Genomic DNA, 13772 nt, shown 5'->3' on the forward strand with positions numbered 1-13772 from the left:
CCAGCATCCATAGATATCAAATGTAAAAAGATTTTTAAATCAGTAATATTATTTGATCTTTACTCTTTGAAAGGTACGTTTTTCAGCTATCAGAACTTATGCAAGGCTGTTATTTTGTGAAATCAGATATTTCACATAATATGGTTATTAAACAACAAATGTTATAAATCACTTTATTTCTTAATTTTTTCTAAAAAATTTGTTACTCCTTGACCTAAGTGAAATAACCCTTTAAATTTTAAAAAGTAGAATGCTTAGTATACAAAATAAAATAAAAACACTTACCAAACAAGTCAAGAACAGCAAATGACACTCTTGCAAAAAAATTAAACAGCAGTTTCCCAGCTGTTTTCTGGACATATTTTATATTTTGAGCTAAAAGTTGATAAATGTTATGCAATACAGTAAACATAAATTATAAATTTAGATTTTTACATACATACATGCATGAAACTAGAAAATAAATCAAAAGTAATCAGTTAAGAATGTGATAATTACATACTTTTCTTATCAAACAGTTTTAAATTTATAACATACCTTTGAGTCAGTGGAAAATATCTGCAAACTCTCAATATTTGTTATTTGTAGAACACTGCAAAGTAATAAGTTCAATATTGTAATTATTGTTCCACAAAGTACCACTGTAGCACACAACAAAGCAAAAGAAATTACTATGTTTCAGAAAAGTCATTACTTGACGGAAAATTAGTAAACTGTCTTTCTCATCAAAGACATACATAAATATGCATACACTCACAAATATGTGCAGTGATAAATAGGTCAGTAGTTCCAATGATATTGCATACATTAATTGGCAATAAGTGATTAAATCAGGACTATAAAACAATAAGGAACTTAATACAAATTAAAAACACTATAATAAGACTAAAAACCAAAATTATTTTTTCATTACCAGTTGTTCTTGTTGTCATCATTAAGCCATAATGAATAATGTCTATGGCCATAGTACCCAAAGGTATTGGGGGCATTTCATCTCCCAGATAGGATCCAGATGCTAATGTAAAAAAAACCAGCAACTATGGAGAATCACTTAAGTGACAAGAGTTGAGTGCTTAAACCAATAATGTCTCAACTACTACCACCTTTCATTGTGAGTAATCAGTGTGAGAAAGCAGTTACTGTTGATATTTAAATATAACTTTAAAGTAAAAATAAACCACCCCAAAAATTGAACAATGTAAAATTTCTAACTTCAACCCCCATTTTTTGTCACATGATTTATAAAAAGGCATAAAATATTGTTATTGTAAAAATATGTCATCCTATATTTCTATAAGACTTCCAACCTCTACTCTTTTATTCAATAATCACAAACTGATGTTAAAACAGAAATAAAAACCCTTGCCTTAATAGTTTTAAGGCCCCATCTTCCTCCCTTTCTTTTTAACACATTGGCTTCCAAGCCTATTTTGCTGATACTTTCCAGAGTCCCACTAGTCATTTTACAATTAATTTTTTTTTAGGAAGAGTGTATAAGTAGCCATTGTTTTTCAATCAATAAGTAGTCCTTTAAAAAGAAAATATAGCATGACTCACTACTAGGTGGTGTGGGTTTTACTGGAAGACTATCATGGCTCACCAGTGGATCATGTGGGAGCCAACATGTTAAAATCTGTTCAAGTATAAATCAGGTGAGCTGAGACAAGCTCAGCTACCTGGTGTAGGCCTTTCCATCCTAGTACACTGAATAAATACCCAAATATTTAATGCCAGTTACTTACAAAACACAAATGACTTTGAGTGGCTAATGACCTTTAAGCTCTCCACAAGAAAGTTTCAGTGATCAACAGTTTACTTCTTAATATAATTTCATGATTACTATTAAAAATTATGATTTTTTTACATGGAATTTCTTGTAACCATATTTTTCAATTTATTTATGGATAATATTAATATTAACCACAAATAATTTACTATTGTCACAAATTGTTTAATTCTAGATGCTTCTAGTTATGTAATAGAAGTTTTAGCACACTCAGATTAAAATGGAAAGGAACACCCCACACCATATCAATACAGACAGTTAAGTAAAACTGAGGTAATTTACTCACTAACCAAGCAAGAATGTTTAACAGCAGTACAGAGTATTAAAACATTCTGTTATTACCTGCACAGTAGAAAGTTCAATATAATTATATATCATACACATTTGTGGTGGTGAATAATACTAAAGAATCCATCTTTAAGACTGCAAAGATAGTCACTGTTATTGTAAGATTATAAATTTGAAAAAATACACAGACCAGGTCAATAAACACTAATGAAACTCCATTAAATAGAATTAGAGTAGAAGACTATACAGTTATTTCAAAACAACTGATGACAAAATTAAGGAAATAATGAAAAATCGTGAATATGATTATTAATTAGTTTTTGATTTAGATAATGTTATTTATGAAGAAAAATGGTGGCAAGAAATTCATTTAAGAGATAGTGTGTGGCATCAAGATCACATTTTATATTCAGATGTTTTAGCAAAAATGTAAAAAACAACAGCAGATATAAAGAGTACACCACTGGCAGTAGTATCATAAGGTTCACAAAACTAGGTTACAAGAACTTATAATATTCCATTTGTTGCACATTTAATTCTTGCTAAACCATAACATTAGATACAAGACAGGCTAACAAACACATTATAGATACTACAAGGCACTACCACTGAGAAATGAAGCTGATAAAAATAGTACAGGTATGTAAAGTTCCATATGTGCTTCCATATGAATGTCACCAATACATAGTACAGAAATACATGATTATCACTTGCATTCTCATGGTTTTGTAATCAAACAAAAATAGATACAAGGTTCCCTAAATAAGAGACCCACACAAGTTAAGATGTTATTTGCAAATGTTATTAGAAACACACAATACACAAGATCATTTTAGTGTAGCCTAGATAATGTGTATCATTGCAGTATTGGTTGATAAGTAGCTCACAGATGACACGCCACTTAAATATTATATTCATTTAATATCTAGACAGAAAAAATAACTCAATTTTTTATGAAACCAGTTAACTATAAGACAAGACTAAATTTTAAAGATGGAGAGAAAAACACATTTACAGTTAAATCAAATTTCCATAATGCAAGTATTAAAATGTAATGCAAACATACTTAATGCCAAATTAAATGCATTTGATTAGAAAATATTATGAAAAATAATATTTTACCAGCATTAAATTGTATTAACTCTTTTTAATACACTGTTTTATCTACACGTTTTTACGTATTAAGTAGTTGTATGATAACTTTTGATACAGCACGTGTATCTTCACAAAATTTGATAGAATTTTAGTAAAGGTTACAAGCATTTTGAACACAAAAATCAGATTTTTTAATGAAATATTTTTACTAAAGATTTGTCTGTGAAAATAGAGTCTGTTTATTTACCAGTTTGAATGTAAAGGGATTTCAAGTGTTATGATAAAAAAAAACTTTTTCATCCCAAAAATCACAAATATTATTTGCATAATCTTAAAAACTTTCTGAATACATTTCAGATGATTGTTTTTAGTTAGACTTTATATTTTATGTTACTTCCTATACTTTATGTAAGATCTGTCATTTGAACAATCTCATAACCATCATAAAAAAATTAAGAAATTATGCTTTTTTCATGCTAGAACGTCAACATATTATAACATGAAAATACAAATGTTTAGTCTAAGTAGCATAAGTCTCATAATGCTATATACGAACATATATATTTATTATTTTTTATTATATTGGCCTTTCAGTTATGCCTACCTAACATTATGTAACTTGGACTGACGAAGTGCATGTGCACTCAGAAATCACTTATCCAGTAATATAAAACTGACTATTGGTCTTCCCCATGTTTTAGTAGACTAGTATTTTGTAACATACATTCACATTGCAATATTATACATTATATATATACACATGTATACAGATTACTACTATTTAGAAAGAAATTATTAACCTCTTCTTGCTACAACCTTTGTACTCAGTTGTTGCTAAGCCTTTTAAAATTTCACACATAGAAGATATTAAAGTTTTTTTTAGGTTTTTTTTATACATATATAGTTGAATAACCAAAAACCCCATAAATAACTGCACTGATACCAACGAATTTCACTATAATTTGTTAAGCTTACTAACTAAGATTTATTTAGATTTTATAAAATATGAAACTTCGAGCAGACGAAAGACACAACCTACCTCATTTAAATCTTGGGTCAAAAGAACAAGGAAGCCTTTCAAAGATGAAAATGGTGTGAAAAATTACTCTGGTGACATTTTAAACTATTGATTGGTTATCCACGTCATAATTAAAGGGACCAAAGAGACTAAAATGAAAAGAAATGCACAGGGCCACCCTGAATAATTCAATACATAAGCCGTATCTCAGCAAAATAAAAATATACGAAGTTTTTATTTTTATATTGTAGCTTGTCAACATTAGTAATTTGAGTTTGTAATTTGTATGAAATTACAGAATTAGTATTTTGACATCACAAACATATAATTTTAAACAGTGTTGCTTTCAACATGCCACATGACTCACTAAAATCTATATTCAGATGTGTTCACAGGCAAAACTCTTTACAGCTATGCAGAAATAAAGTCATGAACTTTCTTCTTCATGAATTACCCTAGATAAATGTCAGAAAATGAAAAATGATTGGTTCTCAGATATTTTAAAGTTAAATTATTTAAATAGAGTTGGAATTACATACAGATAAAATTGTCTGAAACCTTTGTGGGAACAAAGGGTGAAAATGCAGAAATCCTACATTTTTTTTCCATATACAATAATTTATAAACAAGTTACTTTATTTATACTAGATTGTTGTACCTGGCCATGGACAAAGCAAGCAAAGAAGTAAAAAACATGTAAAACCTGAAAATATTATTAAGAAAATTCCAAATTTCCATAACACTGTTATACTAAAACTAATTCATTTTTTGTTGATGAAAATAAAATATTACTTTATGACATTTTAACTCAACAAATTTTTATATAAAAGTAATGAACTATTACTTTATAAATATCACCAGTAAAAAACAAAACACAGAAACTAGGACTAGTTTTGCTATAGACCTGCATCACGTACCAGTTAATTCAATATTTCTTTTCTTCTTTGAAATAAAATTATTTTTCAAAATGTGCAAAAATGAATATGAGAATTGATAAACAATTATGAAGTTCATAAAAATGTTAAAAGTTCACTCAATGGAGTACATACCTGAAACATTTTTAAAATTACTCAAAATGAGTGGATCACGAATGTGGATCCAACTGGATCTTTATCAGCATTTTGCTTATTTTGTTCATCAAAATACAAAATACATCATTCTTATGAGTATTTTAATTTTTAAGCGATGAAAATTCAATTCTGTAACAAGTTTAAGAGCTCCAAGAGCCCTAAACAACAGTAACTGGTGAAAACAAATCTCATGTCTAACTAAATATTCATATGTTTGTAAAAAGTCAAAGCACAACAATTTACCATGGCAAAGATTAATCGAATGTTTATATGACTGTATTTATTTAGAAATAATTAGTTTTTGGAAGAGGAGTAACTGGATAGCTGAAAATGCCAGCTGTGTTGGCTTCAAAACCTGTAAAACTTTTATGGTAATTAACAGACCAATAAAAGAACTGACATTTAACATTTCTTTTTTAATACAGCAGTGTAATATAAGAATATGTGGCTGTTTATTTTGTTAATTTTTGGAAAAGAAATGAAGTGCTGTTCACACCACTGTGCCTTCTTATATAACATCATGCTGCCAATTTCTTAAAATAAAAATTAGGTGGATAGGTAGGGGTTTGGCCCCTCTTTCCTAGATATACACCTGCTAATACAGTTGCCATGGAAAACCGGTATTGTGTGCTGCCAGCCAATTGCCTTCCACCTTGTCAGCAGTCCAAATTTAGTGAAAGCAGCAGATGGATTTAGTAGCTTTGCAATAATGAAGACTTTGCAAGCAAGCATTGAGTACTTGGATAGTTGAAACAGTTAAAATCTGAAACCTTAGTTTTGAATATTTAATTATTTTCATTAAAATTGATTTAATCATAATTGAGATGAAATGCTTAGCTTACAAGACACTAATTGATGTAATGGTTACTTATAGGAAGCTAGTTATATTACTTAAATCACCCAGCTTTATTACTGAACAGCAATAATGAGTTAATATATGCTAGAATGAAACAAAGAGGTGCATAAAGTAGGGGCCAAAATAATAATTTTAAATTCAAAGTATCTTACAGCAGTTGGTATTCACAGTTTTATAAACAGTAGAAAAAAAATTAACAACATTAATGCAAGAACTCAGTATAACAGCTGATGGAAAATGTTAGCTCATTTTTTATCTCTTAGCAAAGTAAAAAAAGTGCTGAATGAAAATAAAAGATGACAACCAACATACTTAGTTTATGATACATACACAATAATGAGATTTACACATGCTACCTAAGTGCAGATTTAAAGACAGCAACTCTTGAAGATATATTAAAAATGATTACAGAAATATCTTTAAAGGCAACAGAGAGAATACATAAATTACAAATATACTTTTGTTATCAGTCAAATAGTAAAATTATTTTACAATAACAACAAACACTTAAAATCTTTATACATGAATTTCTAGTAACCAACAAACTTATTTACAGATGAGTGACTGAAAATTGATATAACAAACTGCATTGATGGACCAAAGCGTATATTCAACACTAGTGTTCTAGCATAGTTATGTAATATTTCAGGGGATAAAAGATAAAATCTTAAAATTATGTGAAAATATTGTAATTATTCCCCCAAGTCATTTTATTCTTTATAGAACTCAAAAACCCAGTGTTTGGTTGTTTAGTGTTAGGAACAACATCATCTATTGTATGTTCTAAACTAGATGAATATCAGCTTGATTACCAAAAAAACATTATTAACTTTCTTCCCTGGATGGATCAAGATTAGCTATTAACGATTTCACTTAAAATCTGAGCAAATTAAAGAAAGTGTCAGAAAGAAACCTGGCTAATTCTTAGAAGCTAATTACCTTGATTCTGCTAGCATTATGTTTAATAATTGTATGTATCAATTTTGACACATTTAAGCTGTAGTAACTTGATGTATTAGGAATGTTAGAAAGATAAATAACTATGAGAGAAGTAATAAAAGTACAACCTCCTCAGAAGCAGCCTGGATGATTTAGATGAGACCAAAGTATGTACAAACACATATTCATCTGATAAGGTTAGTTAACTATAATCCACACAGTATTGAAAATTTTCAAATTTACTTTAAATATTAATGATGTAAAAAGAACCTGAAGTCAAATAAATGAGTTAAAAGACAAAGAGGAGACAAACTGATATATCAAATAGATTATTTGATATAATTTTTAATATATTCAAAGGTATGATAACAACAATAACAGAAAATGTATGAAAAAGAAAGATATGGAAAAGTGTGAATAAAGACGAGGAAAATGAAACCAAGCGTGTTTACCATAATTAGAAAAGTCAGTGACAGTGTTGAAGTGAGGTATGTAAGCTGCGTACAGTTAAAAAAAACTATTTATAAATCCATAATGTTAAGAGTTAATGATAGTGTAATTTAATTAATAACCATGTGTTTTACAGATGCCCAGGCTAGAAAGATTTGAAAGGTTTCCATCTGTTAGAGTATCATTTCATTAAAGAACTAACAGTGAATTCAAATGCCATGTACTAACTATGAAGGATTTTCCATGTTCAAAAAAGTATTGATCAATAATTTGATTCTGAACTATTATGTACAAGGAACAGTGTAGTGAGAAACTGAATTGTACAAACACTCAGCCTACACAGAAAGGAATGTGGTAAAATATTTGAAATATTTTAGTTGTTTTATGAAACAATTATGAAATCATACACCACATCCTGGGAATAAAGTTACACATTCAAACTTCCATATCCAGATAAACTCATCAACAAAGAAGTGTGACAACAAGTAGATGGTACAAAAATGGTTCTGCATGAATCCAGAGTGACAGGATAGAGATTGAATTATACTCAACCATATTCCATCTCCAAAGAGGTTTGCTGGAATTATAAGAAACTACATATAAAAGGGTTAAAGAAAAAAAAAAAAGACCAAACTGATTAGTAGCTTCCAATGTAGAAGGCTCTGGCTGCCCTTCTCTCAAATGACTGAATCTTCTAGAACTTGTGTTCCTCTGTCAACTATGATATGATAGTCATTGTAATCTAGTGAAAGTTAACAGATTGCATTAGCTGTTAAAGAAAACCACCTATTTGTTTCCTGATGTTTTTAAAGTTTAACTGTATTACAATAACTCCAGTTACATGGTGTAGATTATGCCTATAACTTGATAAGATATTTTACTTTGCAAAATTTATTGTAATATACTTTATTGTGTTACACCTTTTATTTTTGTACTTTTAAAATTTATATACCCTCACAATTATGTAAGCAAATTTTAGATTTTGGGTTTATGTATAATATTGTAGAAAAATGCAGGTAAAGAAAATTATTGTTATTTTAATGACATTATTTAGGTATAGCATTTTAGTGTCTGTAGCATAAGTAGTAGTTACCTCACTTACTATTCAATTCCTTTCTGATAATGTACTGTATCTTCTCTCACACAATAGTGAGCTACTCTCGTTCAGTGCTTCTCTCTATGTGCAAAACTTTTTGTATGCCAAAAGCCTTGAAACTCCCATCTACCTAATGATTAATGCAGCTCTTTGCATCTTCACATATAAATCATCATGAAACAATTCTCCATTGTTAATCACAGTTTACATGACATGTAACTTCCTCTGATTCTTCCAAACCCTCACTTCTCATTAGGCAGTTGTCTAATACAAATGCTTTGAAATTGTACTTATTTAATCCAGTAATTTCTTTTCTTTTTTGTGAAGTAGTGCTTTACCATTTCTGTAATTTTTCTCGTTTCTTCACTGTTGTATTTGGCCAAATCAATTAACCTTGATTTGCCATTTTATTTTCCCTACTTTGTTTACTACTTTCAGTGTCATTAAATAGGTTTCAGGTCAGGAAGTCTCAGTAGGGATTTTTCACTCATCATTCTTTGGAAGATTTGTCTATAACTGAGTCAGCCCTCTTCTTCCAACAGTGTTTGGGCTCCTCCTATATCTAGCAAACCTGTTTAGTTGTTGTATAAGTAGGGCTTCTTTGATTTTGTGTTTGTTTACATTTGTTTCCCTACTTAGTATCTGGGTGTTTTCTATGATTATGTTGTGTTTATTTAAGTTGCAGTGGTGAGAAACATGTGAAAGTGTTTTTTTTATGTTCTTTGAATCTAGTTTCCATTTTTCTGCTTGTTCGTCCAATATAGAAGTTGTGGCAGTTGTTACCAGTTGTTAAATATATATCCTGGGCATTTTCTATACATGTAACATCAGCTGGCTCCTTTTCGAAGACTCTTTTAACACTAAATGTATTCTTAATCAACTAAACCATAAAGTCTTAATCACAGTTTTGATGTAATCTCTCTCTTTATAGAAGTCCCTACCACTGAAGTCTGCAAGATAGCTTTAGAACATTATATCTGAGATCCCAACCCACAGATACACATTCTCAGCAACCAATTAGCAACCATTATAGAATTCACTACCATCAAAACTAACTTTATATTCAATAACCAAAACTACCTACAAATAAATGGCCTAATTATGGAAAGTCCTGTGTCACCTGTTCTAGCCAACATTTTTATGACACAGACTGAATCTCAAGCGATCAATTCAGCCTTACACCTACCACTATACTGTTACAGGTATACTGATGACACAATTGCTGGATTCACCTCTACAGAACACAAACTTACTTTTTCAACCATGTTAACTCGATACACTCCCAACATTAGGTTCACCTGTGAACAGGAAAAAAACTAACCAAATTGCATTTCTTAATCTCAAGATAACTAGAACCAATACACAATTCAAAACAGAAAACCACAGAAAAATAATGCACACTGGATAATACATTCCCTGGAACTCAGCACATGAAACAAAACAAAAACTCAATATGTATCTCAGAACGTCTGTTAGGGGTATTAACAATGTTATTGATAAGGAGGGAACAACGTTTTGACTCTACTAGGTCATCTTCAGGTTAAGAAAGAGAGAATTTGAATGTGATTGTTGATGGACACATGTCTTAAGGATGAGAGTATAAACAGGTTCGGGATTGTAGGGATCGTTGCAGGTGGATGTTAGGTTACTAACATGTACAGTTAACCATACATCCTACCAGGGTATACTATCTGGCACCTAGTGACTCAATCACACTACCTTTGTGCAGTATCCCTGAGGTTGATGTTGTGTGACCCTGGAACTTATTATTCTGTGGATTGTGGTTACTCAGGATATTCTGCTGGTGATACATGCATTCCAGCCTTTGTCTAGTTTCATCCAGAAGATAATGTTGCATAGTTTACTCCCAACTACTCCTGATGCTCTACCTTACTGGGATTGGTCCCTTGAGGATATAATGTTGCATGGGATAGCTTGGTGATTATTGTAGGAATGTACCACCAAACTTTGGGCAGAGGCTATCCCACCAATCCCAATGTATACCCCCGGCCAATAATACATAATGTAGATATAGTGTATTCCAGAGGATCACTTGTAGGTTTCCTCATGATAGTTTTCTCCTTTCACATGTTTCACATGCCCATGAAAAAAACAGAAGTATTTTTCAGAGAAATTGAAGTAATCATAAACAGAAAATTTTGAATATACAAATATTAAGAACACATATTAGGAATATGTATTACCCAAAATGTAAATTTGCATCAACATGATGCCAAAAAGAAGTAATAATCCAATCCTTCACAGAATGGCATTAAAATACATATAAAACTATTGGTTAATTCTAATCACACATCTTACACAATTAACTAAAACTACATTATATCACATAACAAACCTGCATGCTACAATTTTAACATTTGGTTAGTTGTCAATGGTAAAACATGTCTTATATGAATACATATGGAGAGTTCTTAGTAGCAAAAATATACTTTAAAATCATCAGATATTTAACAAGATTTAGTGTAAAAATAAGCTAATGAACACATGGAGAACAGTTTCATTCACAAAAGATGTCTGAAGTTGCAGTGAAGATAAATGGTATAGCCAATGATGTAACTTTGTGTAGATTTTCTACAACCTCCAGTAAAAATATTCCAGTCCTTATTAGAAGTATCTCATGATTAGTCAACAAATCCCACCTCACACTCACAAACCCCACAGCAACTAAAATAAAATTTAAACTAAAATTATAGTAATCAGTCAGCCAGGGTCAGTCATGTACATAACCATGAAAGGTTGGTCAGCTAGAGTCACCCTGACTCAATGCAGGAAGTAATACAAGATTTGATTTTTCTGTAAGATAAATAACTCTTAAAAATGTGTACAAGAATTACAAGTCTTTATATTTAATATCATAATACTTAGACCCTTGATACACTGTTAAGCATAACTGTACACATACAATATCAAAAAATGTCACTTCTTCATAAAAGAATTTGTTCCCTTATTCTTATGTGAACCTCCTTAAGTTGGTGATCTATATAACATTGTTTCTAATTGTGTATTCTAAGAACTTACATATATACTATATGTAATTTGGTAACTGCCTCACAATAAACTATCATTACAAATCCATGTTATACATTTGTACTATAAGCAAATATTAAAGGCCTAACTATCTCCACTTTCTTATTTGTCCATGTTTTGATATAATGAAATGTTAAACTTATTTTGCTACTTGCAAATTTATCATTCACCTACTTCCCAAAAAAGGGTATCTAAAATCAATTGTGATCAACTAGCAACAATTAACACTGCTCTTAAGTGGGATTAGTTTGTTTAGTTACTTGTGGTATCCTGAAGTCAGAAATCTTGATGTTTTGGCTAAAAAAAGTTTAACATTTGTCATCAAAGGTCAATGTTTAACTTCAAATAAACCATACTAACAATTATATTAAATGCTGTAAATAAAAATGGGATTTGAAGTTTTTAAGTTATTATAGATATTATATAGAAAATACAAGTAATTTTTGGCACTAGGCATAAGCCATGTTATTTCAAAATCAAAATCAATACATATTCAGGTACTGAAAGTCAGCCACTACCAAAGTTCTTTTCAACTAAAGATATCCTTAGATTCTGGAATGTGGATAACTAGATGTAAGGTTTTTTCAATGGCAATGATATTCCAACATTGAACTATCATCCATCTCCAAAAATAGGACTGGCTACTGCCTACTGCTCTTATCCATGATTTCCAAAACTAACTACAATGACTATATTTAAACAATTGCATGGCTTGATCAAGCAGATTACACAACATATGAACAATATACTTCACAGATGTTAAGTAACTAGTGTTCTGCAAAAGTATAACCAATGTAATTTGATAAAAAAAGGTAACTAAACTTTCTGTACCAAGAATTGTACATGTAAATGTTTTGTATCACTTTAAAGTTGTTAATAAAACTTACCTACAATAATCATAATGTATTTTTACATTTTGTGCTGTTCCTTTGTTGGTTATGACTTTACATGTGTAGGTTCCATGCATGTCCATGTGAGCTTCTTTAACTTCTATTGTACTTGTAGACAAAGTATTCTCATTCACTCGACCTTTAAGAACACCCTTGGAAAGTGGCTTCTGTCCAAGCCTCCAAACATAAACTTCTTCTCCATCCTTCATCCAATGGATTGCAGTAACATTTTCTGTTGGATCCAATATATAATGGCAAGTTATGGTAGCACCTTCTCCATGCAAAATGTATTCAGTTTTGTTGCTGTCTGACAGGAGATGAACTTTACTCACTCCTACACCAGACACTATTGAAATAAAAAATTAATTTAAAAGTATTAAACAATAAATTTTACTATTTTCTAATTACAAATTGCAGTTCTAAAATTTAAGTACAATGTTAATTTTTGTTGAATTTTGTTTTCAATACCAAAACTTTCTTTAAAGTTTAAGCTTGTACACTTGAATATGATTGCAACAATTATCAAAATGCCATACCAGTTCTAAAAACAAATCTACCTTACTGTAAATTAAGCTGTAATTTGTAATAAAATACTCAATCAATAAGTGAACTTAAAATGAATCTTTTGACAATTTTACTTCTAAATCCCAAAATAATTTCAGACTTTAATGCATGTTTAAGTAACATACTAAAATGTAATTAACATTTTATTTCTTTTTATTGCTATGTATTCTACACCACTTGCTCAAAATTAGTGTGTGTGTGTGTGTGTATGTGTATATATAAGATCAATTCCTTTTCAGAGGTTAACTCTAACATATCATGTTTTTCCACTAACAATTTGCCTTCAAATTACCTTTACCAACTGGAAGTTTCTAACTTGCAGGCATCTTAAACCTTTTTTTATTTTGAATTTTATCTGAGTAACTTTATTGTGCATGACTTTGATCTTTGGTTTTGAGTGGATCACAATGAAAAGAGATGTTATGATATGTATATGTATATTTATATAGATAAATGTATCTTACAAAAAAACAAAAAACTACCTGGGTATATAGCAATTATATCTAAAACCAAAGCCATAATTAACTCTTCAAATTTTGAAGATTAACTCTCCTGAAACAAATGTCTAATTTTAAAACTCAATATAATTGTTTTAAGTTGCAGAGATATAACCATATTAATGACCATAAGATGATACAATCACTGCCATTTTTTATCATTATATATATACTT

The 13772-nt window shown here is 30.0% G+C and overlaps 1 protein-coding gene across 1 annotated transcript in view; it reads right to left on the bottom strand.

Annotated features, from left to right (window-relative positions):
* LOC143240222 (uncharacterized) overlaps positions 1-12896 on the bottom strand; it is a 74646-nt gene extending 61750 nt beyond the window's left edge. The window contains exon 1 of the mRNA XM_076482343.1: positions 12534-12896. Coding sequence (XP_076338458.1) covers positions 12534-12546 — 13 coding nt within the window. The 5' untranslated portion in view covers positions 12547-12896. The remainder of the gene's footprint in view (positions 1-12533) is intronic.
* Positions 12897-13772: the final 876 nt, after the last annotated feature.

The sequence above is a fragment of the Tachypleus tridentatus genome, chromosome 2 (genome assembly GCF_004210375.1).
Source record: "Tachypleus tridentatus isolate NWPU-2018 chromosome 2, ASM421037v1, whole genome shotgun sequence".
NCBI classification, from domain to species: domain Eukaryota; kingdom Metazoa; phylum Arthropoda; class Merostomata; order Xiphosura; family Limulidae; genus Tachypleus; species Tachypleus tridentatus.